Source organism: Aspergillus fumigatus, chromosome 5 (assembly GCF_000002655.1).
Source record: "Aspergillus fumigatus Af293 chromosome 5, whole genome shotgun sequence".
Taxonomy (NCBI): domain Eukaryota; kingdom Fungi; phylum Ascomycota; class Eurotiomycetes; order Eurotiales; family Aspergillaceae; genus Aspergillus; species Aspergillus fumigatus.
Window position 1 is genome coordinate 2,887,052 of NC_007198.1, and position 17,119 is coordinate 2,904,170.

The following is a 17,119-nucleotide window of genomic DNA, read 5'->3' on the forward strand; positions in this document are numbered from 1 at the left end:
GTATATGTGATTGAATAAGCCTGTTTGTTCTTGCTACTATTGGTGAATGCCGTTCTGTCCCTCCCGTCAGCTTCTTTATAATGATACTGATTGGCTGTAGATGTATTTCTATCTCTTCGTCGGGTTTCTAATCTATCACATCAGCTCCACCCTCTGGGATTATTCTTACCTAACCTAATCTATCGTCTCGGCATATCGTAGTCGAGGCATTCAGGGTCTGCCGTCAGCATCGACCTTGGAACAATATCATTCATCACATGTGAAACAGCAATCATAAAACGTTTTCTCTACCTGCTTTTTTCATGGGTTTTTTTTAAAGCATGCAGGTCTGCGAGCCAAGCTAGACTGAAAGAGATTCTGTTGAGATTAAAGATACTATGCACACACCATGGGCCCACCAAATACTTCGAATATGGTATGCTAGGACTATAGCGAGACACGGCTTAGACATGCGGGTTCATTATGATATTCGCCAACACCTAGGAAATGCGCGCGGGCGACTAGATCAAGACTGTCCCGCAAACTTCCGCACGATTTAATGTTGGTCAAAGATTCGCGTTGGTGTTTGACAGGTACCCTTGCCTCGAGTATTGTCTCTTGCCAAACACGGGCGTGCGCTAGCACAGCTTTTGCACATGACAACTGATATTCAACCATATATTATCTACATATGTAATACAGGGTCCACAAGAAAAGGTATCTGTCCGCAAAGGACAATTCAAACGGAATTCAAGAGCTCCAAAGGAGACAACATCAAGACTGTTTCAGACCAGCGTTTCCACTCATCGTGAGATGGGTATACTGGTTCAACCACATCACTAAAATCGCAAGGCGATTATATATCATCACACTCATCGATCATCGTCAAGTGCATTATAGGGACATCGTTCTCGGAATGCCGCAAGCTTTCAATCTTGCGGCCTTGGAGTACGGTTCCTGGAGGACCAGAGATAACAGCAATCACGCAGAATCCAGGAGATCAGGTGTTCCAGGTTCCGCAAAGCTTAGACCTGTTCCGCACCCCAGCCCTGGTCGGCCTCACGCATGTTGGAGGGAGGTTCGATGGAAGGAATGAAGTCTAGGACAATGTATCCCAGACCGACAAACCCAACGATAGAACCGGCAATGTACCGCAGTACGTGGCCGTGCAGCAGGATCGATCCAACGAAGACGTAGACTGAGAATTCTTGTCAGAAAGCTACCAAAAAGAATTGCCAAGCCAAGAAAGCTCTGGAACTCACAGACACCTCGTCCCAGGAACGAGAAGAGGAAAGACGCATAGCGATAGACGTAATCCGGAACAGTGGGCATCAATTCCAGACCGCCGACGACTAAGAGACCACCGTGTCAGCAACCGATTACTCTCCTCTGGTATCCAGTCATATTGTCTGGGAACTTACCGAGACCGAAGATGATCACGTAGGCACCAACAATTACGGAACCTAGCGATGCAGGGAAGAATTGAGCAATACCACCAAGGATCATAATCACGCCAATGGCGATGTTGACGATCCGGCTGGAGGATGTCAGTCACAGATTCAGAAATCGGCTCGTCATGACGCCAGTGTATCAGGCTCAGCAGAGTACAGTGACATACAAGATGTTAGAGAAGTCCATTTTGAATGATGTTTGCACGAATTATGTCCGTCGGGCACGAGTACTTGGGTTTTCGAGGAGATATAATGATTCAAATCGGGAATTGCGAGGTCGAGGCACGAAGCTGTAGCGATGTGCGCTCAAGTGAACGGCAGCGTTGAAAGCTTCGTCTGCTTGCTTGTGAATTCACCAGTGCTGCTGAGCGGTGAAACTGTTCGAATGTCGTAGCCTGCGCCGTTGAAAAGCAGTTGCCTAAGGTGGAAAACAAATACAAATCGTTGATCGCGTAATGTATCTCCGACTTCTGAATAATTGCAGTGGTCGAGTAAGACTCGTCAAAAGGACACGGAGAGGATCGAAAGGAGGAGAGGTTGGGAAACCACGGAGATGAGCAACGGATGGGGCTTTGGAGCTTCTTGGTTCCAGTTGGAGTCGCAACCAGCGGATCCGCCAAACCTTTGACGATGGCTGACTCACCCGCAGCTGCCAGCCACTGACTGCGGCCAAGCCAACTTCACGTGACAGAGCATGGACTGCCCCACAACTGCTACAAGAGCTATAAGATCAACTAGCAAAGCCTCCAAAGGGTTTACAAATCAAATAAAAGCTGTCAGATAGTAGATTTTGAAGTTGCAGATCCAAACTTATAGTGATTCCGTACTGAGCAGAATAAGAATCGTTATCTGGTATTGAAGTGAGGAACGCAGCGCCTCATTACTGTGGAGACTGGAGAACATAGTTTCGATCTCATTTCATGGCAACCGCCCACTCCTCACCTAGTGTCTTGCTTCCTCAACACCGGTCATGGAATCTTCTCCAGTACAGGAACATTGCCCTATCCTGGAGAATCAAACAATGTCCTCAACATGAAACGATCAACCAGCAGGGTCAAACATAGAAGCACTCCGCTTGCGAAACCAATGGATGAACGATATCTCTCCCACGGTGTGGTTTTCTTGAATTGCTAAGCTGGAAATTGACCGCATTCCATTCATTTTGACGTTGCAGTCCCTGATCAACTGGAAGGCTGAAACACATATTGGAGTCCCAAGCGATCAATTGCTTAAATGCGCTCAATGTGGCCCAAGCTCCTCATATGCGAAATCAAACTTCCTGCACCTCTTGCTGCTTCTTATCCAACCGCACATGGGACAATCCGTTTGCGAGTCTGCTCATCCTCATTGGGTCTCGATTCAGGCTTTCATAGATCGCTTCGAGATCTGTACCAATACCAAGCTCCTCCGCCGTCTTGAGACTACGCGCATCCAAGAAGGGGGCCATGGAAGGCCAAACGCATTGTACGTTGTTAAGAAAGATATCGACACCAAGGTCACCCAGTCCTTTGATCCCCTTGATCAAATCTCTGGTCCTTTTGCGGTCGTTCCCAGCTTTTTTCAGAAGATTATTAAGGTCGCCGTCTAGACCGTGGTGAACATACTGACAGAACCAGACTGATCTCAAGGAAGGGATGCGTACCGTACTGTCCATTGACGAAGTCCGCCAAATCGCCCAGGTTTGTAGCACCTTGCTCTCGATACCGATTATACCCCCCATCCTTTAGCACCATCGTCCGTTCCTCCCAACTACTTTCCCCCAGCTTTTTGATGTCATGATAACCTTCGTCAATGAGCTCGGTCACCGCACGCTGCGAAAGATCATGCGAAATCGGCCGCGACTTCAACATCGCGTCAAGCACCATCGCAAGCACCGTCTCCGGAGACGCAATGAGCGGCCCCTTCGCAAGGGAAGTGCCCTCTAGTGGCTGCCGGCCAAACTCCTCGATAATCTTGTGCACTTTTGGTGATTCCGAGGGTTTAGCATGCTCCTCATCTTCGAATTGCCCTTCAGCACCCTCCAAACCGTCTTCTTCATCATGTTTTTGGTTTTGTTTTGCGGCCGTTTTCACCCCTAGGCCTTGTTTGCCTTTGTTGTCCTTATTCCATCCCTTGCTGTTGAGGTTAGGATCCGCTTTGTTCTCATTTTTAGAGCTAGATTCTTCACTGGCTGACTTCGATACTTTGTTTGGAGGCTGCTCTGAGTCGTCGCGATCCGATGTCTCGTGTATTTTTTGGTCTCGCTTGCGCTTTTCGGCGGCTGGGACTGGGCTGCCGTCGGTTTCGTAATCTTCTACAGCGGGAGACTTGTACTTCATTGTGTTGCGATTTCCTCTTTCAAAAGAGCAGTATATTTCGCTAGGCCAACAAACTGTTCAAAAGCCAGCCAAATCGAACGTTGTATCTCTCTAGAGAGGTACTCGGCGCGATTTTTAATTTGACAATGGAAAATACTGGGATGTGCCGGCAGTGTGACGTCGACATGATGGTAACTGGACGGCCCGCTTTTTGATCTGTCGCAGCACATTGGATAAATATACTTCTTTTTTTTTACCGCTGAAAATAACACTTCAGTAATCACTCTTTGTAGTTATTTGCACTTATATACACTGTTGCAGCTGAAGTTGTCCATAATCATAACTTCGCTTTTCTCTTCCGCTGCAAGACGTCATCAACCAATCTAACCGCCTCCGCTGCGCAGCCATATGAGGCTTGATATCCAAATCCTCCATGGCCATAGTTGTGCACGACTGATACCCCGTCGATCTTCTCCGCTTCAATACGAGTGCCGCCTTCTCTGAGAGGTCGCAGTCCGACTCCGTGCCGGATAATGTCCAGTCCTTCAATTCCCTGACCCTCTTTAACGAGCTGCGGGCACAGATCAACTGCGCGCTTCATAATCCGAACTGCTAGGTTGGGGTCGGGCAATGGATCCCACTGGTTCTTCTGATATGAGCCGCCGATGATTGTTCCACCCCCAGCGGCTCGAGTCATCATGTAGACCAGCTCGTCTTCACCATCATCGCATCCAGAGATGGAAAACATGGCTCCGGGATCGTTGCGGACCACGACGATCTGGCCGCGAGCCGGATATAGCTTCTCATCACATACTCCGCCCAGCTTTTTAGACGAGAGACCAGTGCAATTCACCACCACGTCGGCCTTCTTGCCGGAGTGGTGGGCGCTTGCAGCTTCCGTAACGTGCTTGAAGACGGCTCTTTTGAATACCACCCCGTTCTTTCGGCATTGCCCAACAAGCCAAGGGAGGTAGACGGCGGTGTTGATACAGACTGAGGTGAATTTCTGCGCGTTATCGATACCAGGGGCCAGCTGGTCGGCCGGAATGCTTTTAAACTAAGAGCATCGTCAGCCGGGCTCGTCATCAGTCTAAGGGTCTTCCTGGAAGACCAAACTCACGTCGGGAACAACATCTTTGTACCACGGATTAGGCTGCACTAGCTCGGAGAACCATTGGCCAGTAGGCGATCCTTGGTCTTTGACTCGGTTGTACACAATTGTGTCTAGAACGGTCAGTTTGGATGCATTACTTCGTTAAGCGCTGAAGGGTATACTTTGAAAATGGATCCCAGCCTCTGGGTGTTTCTCTGTCAGCTCCTTCAAAGCCAGCCATGTCTCTCGTTCCCACCTCTCATGAGGACTCCCGGCTTTTCCCACACTTCCAAGCGATCAATCAGCGGAGGACTCCAAACTTAGCTGAAAAAAAGAACACCTACGGGAGATAGTTGGCTCCAGCCCATGGAGAACAGTATTCGATATCGTAGTCTCCAGGCATATGCTTGGCAACTACAGTGATGCTGTTGGACGCATTTTGAGAAAGGAGATACGCAGTAGTGAGCCCTGACACTCCGGCTCTGTTCACTTGTTGTCAGCATGAGATCTCCACTAATTCCAGGTTCCCTGGAATCCGCCAAATCGGCATACCCCAGAATCACAATGGTATTCGTAGCCATTGTATCTTCTCGCTCGGGAGAGCCAGTGATATCAGCAACCGTAGAGAAGCAGCAGAAGATTGACAATAGATGTAAGGATTCCAGGAAGAATGGGACAATGAGTCAAAAGATATACTCCTCTCCCAAGTGGGGTCTCCGCACTTGCTTCCCGCGGGAAGTGTCTCAGATATCAGACAATGCGAGAGAGAACTGATTAGATAAGAGATTGTTGCCTCGCGGCGTAATTTATCGGTGTATTGTTTCGGCATTGTATGAGCGGGTATTGTTCTTTACCTATCTTGGACGCGGAAGTCCAGGCGCTCGTCCAATCAGTGCTTTTACAATTTAAGAATTTTTGATCTTTTGTGTTGCTTCAACATCCATTCCAATCATTTCAGCCTCCATTCCTCATTGACTGCTCTGATTATACAACATCTGAGGAAATAGATTAATTCATGGATCTGTTAGCTGCCTAGACTTAAGTCCATAGGTTGAATAAGCACTTCGCTGGAATCGCCGAATCAAACAATCAAAGTCTTGACTTTTTCATTGTATTCGCGAATACAGCGCATTTCGTCATTGAGAAGATTTTACGTGTCAGCCACCAATCATCGGGCGTTGCAGAGACTCACCGCCTCGACCTCGGCCAGGGAGTCTGTTCCACTTCTGCCACTTTCGTTACGTTTTCCTCCGCAAGTCCGGCCAAAAAGTCTCGCCGCGCGTGTGTTGTATACCAGGGCTACCTTCGCCCTGTGACTATTGCTTCACTATTTTCCTTTGTTTTCTTAACCCACAAATGGGTCATTGTCATCTCTTCACTTGCGTCCATATTCTAGATGATATAGTCAGTTCATCTCCTGCTCTCCTTTTCTCCTCCCTCCTTTCTCTCCTCCTCCTCCTCAATTCTTCTCCTGCCACCATTATCTTTCTCTCCCTACCACTCCCGTACTTCGATCTACAGCATCAAATAACTATGGCGCAAGTGATTGCACCAATGTCTCCTCTACATCATCTGCCAAGCCCTTCTCAGGGACAGTCCTTGGTTAGACAGACTACAAGCAACATACAGCGTAAACAATCCAAGTTTCCCTCCAACAATTCGTCCCCAAAACCAGCGGAATCAAACAACCCAGCTCCAAAGAAACAGGATCCAAGAGACAAGTCCACAGAAGAATCGATATCAGCCGACTCCGATGGCGGGGAATTAGCACCGAGGCGGTCGACAGCAAAGATTCGAAGCAAAGAAGCAGTAACACAAAGCCTTGAAATTCCGTGTCTCAGTGAGCTAGGACTCTACGCTTTCCCTACAAAGGGTGATGGTAATTTCTCCCTCCATTGAGTTCACTGGTCTTTAATTCTGAGATATGCTGGCATTCTACAATCGTTCCATACTAACACTTTCCGTTCCCAGGCAACTGTCTGTACTACGCCCTGTCCGATCAATTGTACGGGAGCCCGGACCATGCCGATCAGATTCGTCTTCAGCTTGCGGACCATATTGCTGCTCACCGAGATTACTTTATAAACTTCATAGTGGCTTCTGGTGGAGAGCGGAGAGCTCCTAGACGAGCAGCTGCATCCAGATATTCTTCGTCGTCCAGATATTCTTCTTCCTCTTCTTCCTCTTCTTCGTCGGCAAGTCCGGCACCTCCCACGTCTGAGGACATCGAACGCAGCTTCGAGTCGAAATTGGAGGGCTGTCGAAAGAATGGCACATGGGGTGGCTCCGAAGACATTCAAGCATTTTGCCAGTCATTCAAAGTCGACGTTCGCGTCTATAGCACGAAAGGTATTCAGACCTTTCGAGATGTTTATGCTCGGGGCAGTGAGGAGAGGGCAACTCTCCATGTCGCTTTTCACGTAAGTCTAATGCTTGTATCGGTCGCCTAATGTCGCTCTCGAAAGTTCGACTAACCTTCTCGCTGTGCAGGACTTCAACCACTACTCTTCAGTGCGGCATGTGGATGGCCCTCATACTGGACTGCCACGTATCCCGAAAGATTTAAAGTCGGATACTCGGTCTTTAAACACCTCGCCACCTTCCTACGCTGGCACGAAGCGCTCCGCTGATGAAAGTGAGGATGAAGACGCTCGCCCGGCTGTTCGCCGCAAGAAAGTCAGAGTTGGGGCATCAGAGAGCAAATTGACCATGAAGTTACGCAGTCGGTCTTCCTCGCGGGCCTTGTCTCCTCTTGTGCGCACAGACCGCTCCGCCGAGGAGGCTGCTCATGAGGATCCTCGCCCTGCCCTTGGAGCAAAGCGCCCCGCTGATGAGGCTGCGAATAAGGATTCTCACTCTATCCTTGGATCGAAGCGCTCCGCTGACGACAGCGAAGACGAAGATCCTCGCCCGGCTGTTCGCCGCAAGAAAGTCCGACTTGGGGCATCGGAGAACAAATTGACGATGAAGCTCCGCAGCCGGTCCTCCTCGCGAGCCTTGTCTCCTTCACCTGCTAGCATGAAGCGCTCCGCTGATGGAACTGTGGAGGAGGACCCGCGCCCTACCCTTCGAAGGCGGAGACTTCGCAATCGCATTAGCACCTAATAAAACAAGGCAGCTACAGTCATGAGGTGCTATCGGAGCTGTCTCTTTCCACCAAGATTGGGTACGTCATCGGTTTTGTTCAAGGTGGACAATCATTTCTCCCGGCTGTTCGACCGTGACAGTCTGCATAAGCGGTGCTTTCCGTGTAGGATATCCTTCATCTACACTGCGCCCACAAAAACAAATAAGTGTCATGGGCCCATTCCGGTCGGCGCATGACCTCTATTACGATATGAAATCCGTGATTCTCCGAGATCACGGTTACTGAGAGGGCTCATTGCTCGGTACCCACACACGAAGTTACGACATTCCACATCACTGCCTTTCTCTTGCCTTTTTACTCATTCGCATTGGGGAGCAGGTTGGATCATTGCTGGTTGCTTTGAGCATAAGGTTCGCGCGTGCTACTTAGCACTGGGCGGTTATTCTCGTTATTTGAGTGGCATTTTTTTGATGGTCTGGTCATCGTCGTTGTCAACTCTGGTGGCTTTCAGTTTCGCTAGGGTTTTACTGCATCAGTACATGATACCCCCCATGGCAAGGCGTTTCTGCATTTCTCTTTGCTTTTCTTTGCACTGGGTGTTAACATCTTTGCATTCGATGCTGACATAACAATCTGGCTTTGCTTGAGCGAATCTTGTCGGCTCATCAACCTATTAGAATCAAGGCATTTGAGGGTGCCTGGCGCACTCCTCCTTCAGATGGCTCGATGTTCTTTTGCCTCTCTTGTAACGAAATCGACGTTCATTCGACTTGTTTTAAACGGTATATGCTCGACCGGTAACCTGGGCTCAGAATGTGTGCCATACCTAAGGCTGAGAAACTTAGAAGTTTCCATGTAGAAATCCGTTTTGTATAACACCACTGATAACATTCCCTTTCGGCATATCAAAGCTCAAGTATTCTTCTCACATATGAGGATTCGACTTCATTAAGAATCAAACATAATCCATATTATACATGCAGGCTTGTACCGGTTTGCCTTCTAAGGTATCACGATGTACTGTACAGAACGAAGGAAAAGTGAAGGGCCTCGTCACCAACCATTCTGACAAGATTGCACAAGAGATATTTATATATCTACCCCCATGACTCGATATATCTGACCACGAATAGAATGCCTTCTCATGACTGCTGTAGTACACCCTCAGATGTTCGTCATCTGAGCCATGCTCGAGATTCGTGGGTCAATGGACTTGTACTGGACGCGTCCGCACCGAGAAGCATCAACGATGCGAATTCTCCTTGGGTGAGGGCGTGGGCGATCCGCTGGTGATGGCATCGGTCCCCGTTTGCTCGCCAAATCAAAGGCAGGATTGTTTCTTGGCGCGAGTGACGAGCCAGTATGCCTGTGCTCATTCGAAGGACTAAGAGTTTAAAGTCGCTTGTGGCTGACTGGACCCTGTATCTCAGCCAACTGTCGAGTGTTGTTGGAATGTGTCTGGCCTCAGCCGTATCTTAGGGGAGTAGCAAAGATGGTAGAGCTCGTCCACATATGTGCCGGAGGCCGAGTCGCCGGCCAATATGGTAGTCTGTGAGGCATGCTGACCCAGGGCGGGCTCGGTTGACAATTCTGTGAATTTTGTGATGTCCACTTTCACTTCCTTGCGGACAGTAATTTCTCCGAACGGCGAATGCTCCATAAGAGTTTCCTGGGACGTTGCGCTCATTTTATCGCTGGGCTGTTTGCGGGACGGCCAGAAGCGACGAAGAGCACGAACAGAGGGTGCAATTTCGGGGTCGGTGGTTGAACTGGAGCGGGCGTTGGAATAATAGAGCTCTTGACTCAGCTCTTTTGCGAATCCATCGCCTCCCGTGAAACCATCGTTCACTTGCTGCTGCGCTTTGAAAAGACGCAGAGGCGTGAAGGTAAAGTCAGGGTTGGAGATTTGGGTGTCCAGCGTGCCGACAACGCAGAATGGAAGAATGATACAATTGTTTCCGTCGGAATGCCGTGAAGGACGACACGGGGCAATAAGAGGGCGTGCCGAGAATCTAGATGCTGAATTGATATCAGGTGGCATGACAGACGAAAGGTCCCTCATCGCTTGTATCAGCTGTTGGCGAAATGCGTCAACGTCCCTGTATCCGCGCGCTGTCTCCGACGTCAGCCAGTTCAGGCACGTTGAAACGGTCCACCCTTCCATATGTGACAACGATTCCAGATGAGCAATCTGGAGACGTTTCAGTGGCAGTGATGCGGACGGTAACGGGTTGCTGACGCCTTTGGCAGTGAGCACTTCAAAATTGTCATGCACGGTGGGACGCATAACAAACGAGACCAAATGAACTCCTGGTTCAAAATTTCGACCGGAGATGGAATAGTCTCGCATATCCCTGAGATGAGCGGCCAAAGTCATGGACGGTATATGGACACGGCGAGATAGCACGGGGATGACGTTCTCAATTGATGTAAATCGAAGCCCTGATGCTGCTAGGCGGGCAGCTTCGTGCTTACTCAATTGCCGGACAGTGAACATCATTTGGCCCTTATTGGCACTGAGCCGCGAGTATCCCATCGCTCGAGAAAAGCGCGAGACTGGTGTCGTAGTGGTCAGAATGTCATCATACAGGACGCCCATGTCCTGAAGAGGCTGTCGCAGTTCGTCGGCCAGGTCCTGAGCGGTTACACAGAAGTGTTGTTTGAAGAAGCCGTCAAAATCGCCTTGCATCTCCGTGTCTCCGTCGGTCGCTCCACCTTGCGGGCTGAACTGCTGTTCCGCAGCTTTCTCGGACTCGATTCGACTTCTCAGAAAGGGAACAACATCCTTCACGAGTTTCCAGTTTCGACTTGCACGGAATGCCCAGAGGAAGGCTGAATGCGTTCTTGTAAGATCGTCGTCGTTAAAAGTCTACCAAGTAGCAAGAAGGTTAGCATTGCCTGAACGGTCCAGTAGGATAATGTGTTTAGGGTCCTAATCCGTTGACAACGTACCTTTCCGCGATACCGATCGACGATTTTCCTACTCGGAAGACCTGCATGCGGAGTCACCATGACTCTACCGGCTGGGTCGAAGAAGGCACAACTCAAGACCACTTGGCGCGCCTTTGCTCTCGATCGTCTACGGTCGCCGCCGGCCAAGATGGCACATGCTGATAGAACTGAGCAGGAAACACATGCCTTATCGCATGACCTCGTTAGCTTGCTTGCCGCCGATGATGAAGGGAGACAACGTACCAGGACCGCACATATAATGACAGTTTGGCTGCGTGAAAGTTGGCCGCCTTGCTCGACAGATGGATCATGTTCTTTGTAAGATGTACCAACTGCGGCAGTCCAGTGCATACCAGAGACAGCGATAGCAAGTAGACAGCCACAGATTCCCCGTCTCCACCAACTGCTCGTCCATGTAGCCCTCCACCGAAAGAAGATTCCCAAGGCAACAGTACTGGCAAAGACGGCAATGACTGCGGCACCGACTACGTGTGCGACCTTGTAGCTGCATCGGTAATTGGCGATGCCAAGCTGGCCGATGTAGTGCATTCCGCACACGGAGCTGCCCGTTAGGACACCTCCCAAAGTGATACGAAGATAGCCAGCCTTTTCACTGGTTCCTATCGCGTAGAAAGCTGTAAGTAGGACGACCACGGGAAGGATGAATGAAACCCCTGTAAAAGTCACGCTATACACAATCTGGATCTGAGCTGCACCATCACCAAGGACGATTGCTCTATTGCCAATGAAATGCATGCACCAGATGCCGATGCCGCCCATGGTTACTGAGGAGGTGAGCAGAATGTACCTGTAATTGTTCGTCAACCAGGTGAAACTGTACATCGAACAGTAGTCATTATACCAGTTATATAAGCCGGACTTCGAAGTCCGTCGGTGAAGAAGTTCGAGGGTAGTCGCACACCCCATCGTGCTGACAACGTAGGAGAGAAAGATGTAGCCTGCCAGATAAGATACGGCAACGGGCAGTCCGTCAGGGTGATCATCTGAACCCGCCATCGTCAAGGTCTACCAAGATTGAAACTGGCTCAGCTCGATCACGACCTCATGAACCGATGCGGGAGTTCTCAGCGCATCTCAGTCCGTAACGATGCTCAGGGCATGGCTAGAAGGAAGAACAAGGAACGACTGAGGGAGTGGGTAAAGAATGAACAAAGCTGGCAGTGACAAATCACCAAGCTTCAAAAGTGCCCATTCCAAACAGCAAGTGCTGTGGCGTGAGAAAAACTGGGAAGGAGGGACGAGTATCTATATAGGGCTTCTCATGATAAAGGGCGTTCTTATGACAATCACGAAGCCCAATCTGTTTGCTACAAGCCGCACCGCTCCAAATATGGCCGGACCAGTACCACAAGGGGCCAACGGGACTACTCATTGGTAGGTACTCAGAAGATATCGAGAGCCGATCGAAGTAAAGTGGAGCTCGTCAGCTGGTGATTCCCGAGGACCAGAAAAGCTCCGAAAACTGGATCAACAGATCGGATCGTACTAGTATGTAGTTGGCTAACGAGGGAACGATGGGGAACAAACTTCGATCTTAGTGAGTTAGTGCTGACTCCAGGCCTGGCTAACGACCAGGAAGTTCATTCTTATTGGCCAGGCTCATATTAAACAATCAATTGTTGGCAGCAGAAGGCTAGGGCCAGGAAGAGCAAGGTCTCCAGGCTGCCTCGGGTCGGAGTTTTTGGCCAAGATCACAGACGTCGGGGACCCGCTGTAATCAAAGTTCAGCTGCGCCATGACTAGGTTTCGGGCCCTTGAATTAATGGTATGGATTTTGACTGTATGTGCACAGAGGAACAATGTGTGTAGTTTAAGACCTTCGTTCGGATGGAGGTATCTTGGCTGGATACCACTTTTGGTTGTTGACTTCATTTGAGAGTTATCGCGAGCCAGATCGGTCGATGCTCTTGCATTCCACCCATGGAAAACTTCCATCCCAGGTCCCATGGCTCAGGGACGCCAACGGACCTTTCGCGAAACCAGTCAAAACAGTAATGGCCAACAGGGTGGAGACCGAATGACTCGACGGACGATATGCTAAGTCTGTACGAGCAAATCTAGCGGGTTGCTAAGTTTGCTTCGTTATCAGACAGTTGTAGCAACTAGTCATTCTAACGAGTAGCAAAGTCGTCTCATGGTCTGGACTTCTGCGAAGACTGGAGTATACAAACAAGTCTATGACCTTTTAGAACCAGAAGTCGAATAGCTCGTGCAAAGCCAGGAACTAGAATCGAGAAGCCAGTGTCAAAAAACTTCAGTGTGGGGCCAGGGGCCTCCGGCGAAAGATTTCCAAGCATGTTGCCGGCAGGCGGTCCCAGTCATGTGCAGCTGTGAATGAATGAAAGGCCAGGTTGAAGAATGTGGACGAGACTAAAGCTGATCCCAGACCACGGATTGAGTGTTACTGAAGTGAAGTGTCCCGGGTGATTGATCTCTGGGCGAACTGGAACCTGCACGAGCAAGAGAGAGATCCCAACGTACGCTAGTCCATAAGAGGTCTAGCTCATATCAATAATTATCAAATCAGGTACATTTGGCTCCTTGACACCTGAGGCCTTGGCTGTTCGACCTCCTCATATCCATGTCCGATTATCTTGCCTGAACATTTACACTGTTGTTCTTGAAAGCAAATCATCAAACTCTAATCATATTCCTAGTCTTGTCTTTTTTTTTATCTCATCTTCTAGGTTAGGGAGTTGGGGTTCCCACTTTCCAAGTGGACCACGGACCACGTATCATCTCCACCCGATCTCGCAAATCGAGATTGCTAGAAACCCAAATATTTACAATGTCTCGCCAAACCCAACATTTACGATTTCCACTTTTGTCGGTTTTAACCGAGAGTATCATCCACCTTGCACGTGGCCGTCAAAAATAGCATGCTTAACCTGTTCCGTAGTATACGGTGGTCCACCTGAAGCGTGGAGTCTCCTGTCAACTGGACGGCTTCTGCTCATACATAGTGAGTGATATCTTGCTCCACTATTGAAATCTTACTTTTACAGGCGTCACCGATCTCCGATTCCTCGTGTTTGCTGGTCGTGGAATCTTGGGTTATGGGTTCCCGCCCATTACGGATTGGTTGTATGTGCGCTGACGGAGCGAAGTATACCATATCATAATATGAAACTTAGCGAGATGTCATTGTGGGGTCTATACAAGCCCACTTATTGTCTACATACGAGGTCTGATGGCCAGGGCCTGGCCGCCAGGCCCTGGCTGTGGCGCTGATATCGCAACAGAAACTATACATTTTTGCAGATGAGGAAGACACTTGAGCACTCTAGAACCCCAAGGGCTTTGCAGAGCAACCAGGTTATTCTGATTTCTGAATGCACACAATAGCTTCAGTTGTGGAAATCTCCCAAGGCCGATCCTATAGCAAGAAATGAACACTTACGCTCTGAATAGGCACCGCTCACCGATAAACTATAATGACACTGCGTGTAGCATTGTCAGCAGGTATCTCTGAATCGTTGTCTAGGAGATGATGCGCGCAAATTCAAAGTCTTCCGGTGGCGTCGAGCAAAGAGAGTCCGTCTCAGCTGACCGGATTGGTTCGAATCGGATAGAACAGTAGCTGCAATAGGAGTGCCAAGTCAAGCTCCCTTGCAGGCGGTCGAGGAAATGGACTTTCTTTGAGCTATATGTATACCCCAACACAGACCCGCATATCCTCATCAATATGGGCGGCCGCATACAACAGTGAGAGAACCCCCAATGAAGCTTGGTAGCATGTCTAGATTGTCGTCCTCAATACCTTGTTGCAGAAGGACTCGCGTGTCTGGTGATAACAACGTCCTGCTAGAGGCTCAACTGTAATGACGTCCTCAAGGGTCCTTTCACATAGGTGGCCATATAAATCTGTAGATAGACACTGTTGTTTTGTTGCAATTGGAATCGGTACATTATTATGATGTCTACATTCACACTAAAGCTGTTACTATATCATGGCCACTATGCCACTTTGCTTGATCATTGATATCCATCTTGCTCAAATGGAACCCAGTAGCACTTAGATGGGTCCCTCTTATGATGTGGATAACAGTGCGCAAGCTATGCTCGCTTATGTCAAACGTTAAATATATATGTATGTCTCATTTTTGTTACCACCGGGGTTCTGCTTTAAGCTTGAGGGCATAACATTAAGTGCTTAACCAACTGAGGCATTGCACAAATGGTTAATCTTCTATTCCGGTGAAGAGTGACAGTACTTCTGGGATAAGTCATTATCTATAGCTTCAGCGCAGAATCTCATCTGGTCATGCCTCTGCAAGCTATCATTGCTGTGTTTGCTGGTTAGGGCTATACATAATCCTAGGTGATTGTTCTTATGAAGGCTAAGATACGCCTCATCTCCTATATTAATAGGTTTTGATGTAGTTTCAGTTTTCCTTGAACAACCACAGCAGCTTTGAGAAGGGCTCAGGTTGGTCACACGTAGATAGCTGTGCCAAGTCAGGTTCAACAGGCAAGGTTATCAGATTGAAATATCAATGAGCAGCAGAAGAACAGGCCCAGGATGATAGCTTGAGCATGTAGTTATGATTCATTCTGTTCGACTTGCCTCATCCTCGGATGGCGAGTACGTACAGAGCCAACAGATCCAAATGAAGATTTCTATGAAAGTTCCTTCATGGTTAATGTATTTACATACAAGACCTCGTCAAAAATGGGCCTAAGCAACGTGCGCTTTGATAGCAGCCTCAAGGGCCGGAGGGTTGGCACCAACAACTTCGTTAACCTTCTGGCCGTCCTTGAAGAACATGAAAGTGGGCATAGCACGGACACCCAGCTCAGCAGCAACCTCAGAGAGTTCGTCAACGTCGATCTCGTAAAACTTAGCGTTCTTGAACTCTTCAGAGGTGCTGAGGCGCTGGAAGACGGGAGAGATAGCCTTGCAAGGGCCACACCAGGTCGCGGAGCAGTCAACAATGACTGGGCCCGAGCCCTCTTGGACCTTCTCCTTGAAGACCTTGGCGCTGGAGTTGGCGTCAGTAGTCTGATATCAAGCAGAATTATGTAAAGAAAAAGCTATATCAGAGCAGCGAGAGAACGTACTCAGTAATCTTCTCGACGTTGTGAGACATTGTGGATGTAGGTGAAAACCGAGAGATTGGAGTGGAAGAAAAAGCTCGTTGGCTGATCGAGGAGAGGTGATTGGCGGCGGGGCTACGCGTGAGGGACGACTGATGCCTAAATGTCGAAGCGACGGCGACTTTGCTTGCCGATCTGAGTGATGTAGATATGGTCCTGACGGAGGAGAGAGTAGGAGGAAGACGGAGAGAGGTCACAGTGACTGATTTAAGCACTATGGATGGTCAGGTAATGGTTAACTTCGAGTTGAGGGGCTCAAAGAGGGGCACAAATAGGGATTTTGTAGTGGTGGAATGACGAGCAGCCTCCCAATGACGTGAGTGACACTGAGGCTGAATAATCAAGAATATCCTCGGCGACTAATGCGGCGGAAATGTCTCGGGGGCTATGGAAGGAACGAGATGGTGGTGGCTCAAAATCACCTACTTGTGAATGACCCAAATCCCTGAAGCTACGGCGTATTGATAATAACAGATCAACTGAGGATAGTGCACCTTTGCAGTATAGTCACAATAATCGATTGGCGGCTGGTGGCGTGTACAACCTCAGGTACCTGCTGGATGTTAGGCTGATGAGGTGAGGAAACGAGTTCTGGGCTTCCAGGTCGCCGGAAACAAGGCTTAAAGCGGCGCCCCTGGATGACGTGATTCCGTTGCTTATGAATTGGAAACGGTCTGGATTAGACGTCAGCCTCAGGCATCAAGGCTCTCGCTCTGGTCTCAACTACCTGCCTAACACACAGCTGTGTACTTCATAGTATCCGTGACTTCGCCCACCCCGAGCACTTTCCGCTGTCGGTGAGTTACACCGTAATCACCAATTTCACTGTAATCGCCAAATTTTCTTTTATATTTTGACCTCTTGAAGCTAATCCCGCCAGCTAACCTGCCTAAATCTGTTAAACTCACTAGGATTGACCTTCTTAATACCTGCAAAGCAGCTCAGGCCTAAGAACAACTAAATATCTCAAAGATTACACGTGAATATGGTGTTCCTTATTCAATACTATGATATATCCACGTTAGAAAAGGCAGACAGCCTTGCATAGCTTAGAAATTAATTAATAAAATACTTAAGGAGTATTAAAAGAAAGCCTTAGTAGAACGGATAGTGGTATCTAGTATTAGTTAAATCAAAGCCG

The 17,119-nt window shown here is 48.9% G+C and overlaps 6 protein-coding genes across 6 annotated transcripts; 1 reads left to right on the forward strand and 5 right to left on the reverse strand.

The window, feature by feature from the left end:
• Positions 1-94: 94 nt before the first annotated feature.
• On the reverse strand, positions 95-2,025 carry AFUA_5G11270 (TVP15 family protein). Its single transcript, XM_748429.2, has 4 exons — positions 1,598-2,025; positions 1,401-1,516; positions 1,242-1,331; positions 95-1,177 (listed from the first exon to the last, which is right to left on the reverse strand). The coding sequence occupies exons 1-4, from the start codon at positions 1,615-1,617 to the stop codon at positions 1,005-1,007; spliced, it is 399 nt and encodes a 132-aa protein (XP_753522.1). The 5' UTR covers positions 1,618-2,025; the 3' UTR covers positions 95-1,004.
• Positions 2,026-2,700: 675 nt separating this feature from the next.
• Positions 2,701-3,748, reverse strand: AFUA_5G11280 (uncharacterized protein; the record flags this gene model as incomplete). The annotated part of the gene is made up of 2 exons (XM_748428.1): positions 2,701-3,014; positions 3,073-3,748. The coding sequence occupies 2 exons, from the start codon at positions 3,746-3,748 to the stop codon at positions 2,701-2,703; spliced, it is 990 nt and encodes a 329-aa protein (XP_753521.1).
• A 316-nt stretch (positions 3,749-4,064) lies between these two features.
• On the reverse strand, positions 4,065-5,401 carry AFUA_5G11290 (FAD-dependent oxidoreductase; the record flags this gene model as incomplete). Its single annotated transcript, XM_748427.1, has 5 exons — positions 4,065-4,784; positions 4,848-4,951; positions 5,003-5,106; positions 5,165-5,302; positions 5,373-5,401. 5 exons carry the CDS (start codon positions 5,399-5,401, stop codon positions 4,065-4,067), a joined length of 1,095 nt encoding a protein of 364 aa, XP_753520.1.
• A 677-nt stretch (positions 5,402-6,078) lies between these two features.
• AFUA_5G11300 (OTU domain-containing protein) lies at positions 6,079-8,787 on the forward strand. Its single transcript, XM_748426.2, has 3 exons — positions 6,079-6,699; positions 6,792-7,240; positions 7,311-8,787. The coding sequence occupies exons 1-3, from the start codon at positions 6,177-6,179 to the stop codon at positions 7,923-7,925; spliced, it is 1,587 nt and encodes a 528-aa protein (XP_753519.1). The 5' UTR covers positions 6,079-6,176; the 3' UTR covers positions 7,926-8,787.
• Positions 8,788-8,822: 35 nt separating this feature from the next.
• Positions 8,823-13,307, reverse strand: AFUA_5G11310 (MHYT domain-containing protein). Its single transcript, XM_748425.3, has 4 exons — positions 11,723-13,307; positions 11,104-11,668; positions 10,861-11,046; positions 8,823-10,777 (listed from the first exon to the last, which is right to left on the reverse strand). The coding sequence occupies exons 1-4, from the start codon at positions 11,875-11,877 to the stop codon at positions 9,335-9,337; spliced, it is 2,349 nt and encodes a 782-aa protein (XP_753518.2). The 5' UTR covers positions 11,878-13,307; the 3' UTR covers positions 8,823-9,334.
• Positions 13,308-14,454: 1,147 nt separating this feature from the next.
• On the reverse strand, positions 14,455-17,071 carry aspf29 (thioredoxin family protein). The gene is made up of 2 exons (XM_748424.2): positions 15,943-17,071; positions 14,455-15,863 (listed from the first exon to the last, which is right to left on the reverse strand). The coding sequence occupies exons 1-2, from the start codon at positions 15,969-15,971 to the stop codon at positions 15,560-15,562; spliced, it is 333 nt and encodes a 110-aa protein (XP_753517.1). The 5' UTR covers positions 15,972-17,071; the 3' UTR covers positions 14,455-15,559.
• Between the last annotated feature and the right edge of the window lie 48 nt (positions 17,072-17,119).

What these genes read in the sequence shown, in the direction of transcription:
- AFUA_5G11270 (XM_748429.2), bottom strand. Translation starts at nt 1,617, where the DNA reads ATGGACTTCTCTAACATCTT. An exon ending in CGTGATCATCTTCGGTCTCG is followed by an intron (nt 1,332 to 1,400) that starts GTAAGTTCCCAG and finishes GTGGTCTCTTAG; the next exon opens with TCGTCGGCGGTCTGGAATTG. An exon ending in GTTCCTGGGACGAGGTGTCT is followed by an intron (nt 1,178 to 1,241) that starts GTGAGTTCCAGA and finishes AAGAATTCTCAG; the next exon opens with TCTACGTCTTCGTTGGATCG.
- AFUA_5G11310 (XM_748425.3), bottom strand. Translation starts at nt 11,877, where the DNA reads ATGGCGGGTTCAGATGATCACCCTGACGGACTGCCCGTTGCCGTATCT. An exon ending in AAGTCCGGCTTATATAACTG is followed by an intron (nt 11,669 to 11,722) that starts GTATAATGACTA and finishes GAACAATTACAG; the next exon opens with GTACATTCTGCTCACCTCCT. An exon ending in TCATTATATGTGCGGTCCTG is followed by an intron (nt 11,047 to 11,103) that starts GTACGTTGTCTC and finishes TCATGCGATAAG; the next exon opens with GCATGTGTTTCCTGCTCAGT.
- AFUA_5G11300 (XM_748426.2), top strand. Translation starts at nt 6,177, where the DNA reads ATGGGTCATTGTCATCTCTTCACTTGCGTCCATATTCTAGATGATATA. An exon ending in TTTCCCTACAAAGGGTGATG is followed by an intron (nt 6,700 to 6,791) that starts GTAATTTCTCCC and finishes TTCCGTTCCCAG; the next exon opens with GCAACTGTCTGTACTACGCC. An exon ending in CTCTCCATGTCGCTTTTCAC is followed by an intron (nt 7,241 to 7,310) that starts GTAAGTCTAATG and finishes CTCGCTGTGCAG; the next exon opens with GACTTCAACCACTACTCTTC.
- aspf29 (XM_748424.2), bottom strand. Translation starts at nt 15,971, where the DNA reads ATGTCTCACAACGTCGAGAAGATTACTGA. An exon ending in AACGTCGAGAAGATTACTGA is followed by an intron (nt 15,864 to 15,942) that starts GTACGTTCTCTC and finishes CGCCAACTCCAG; the next exon opens with CGCCAAGGTCTTCAAGGAGA.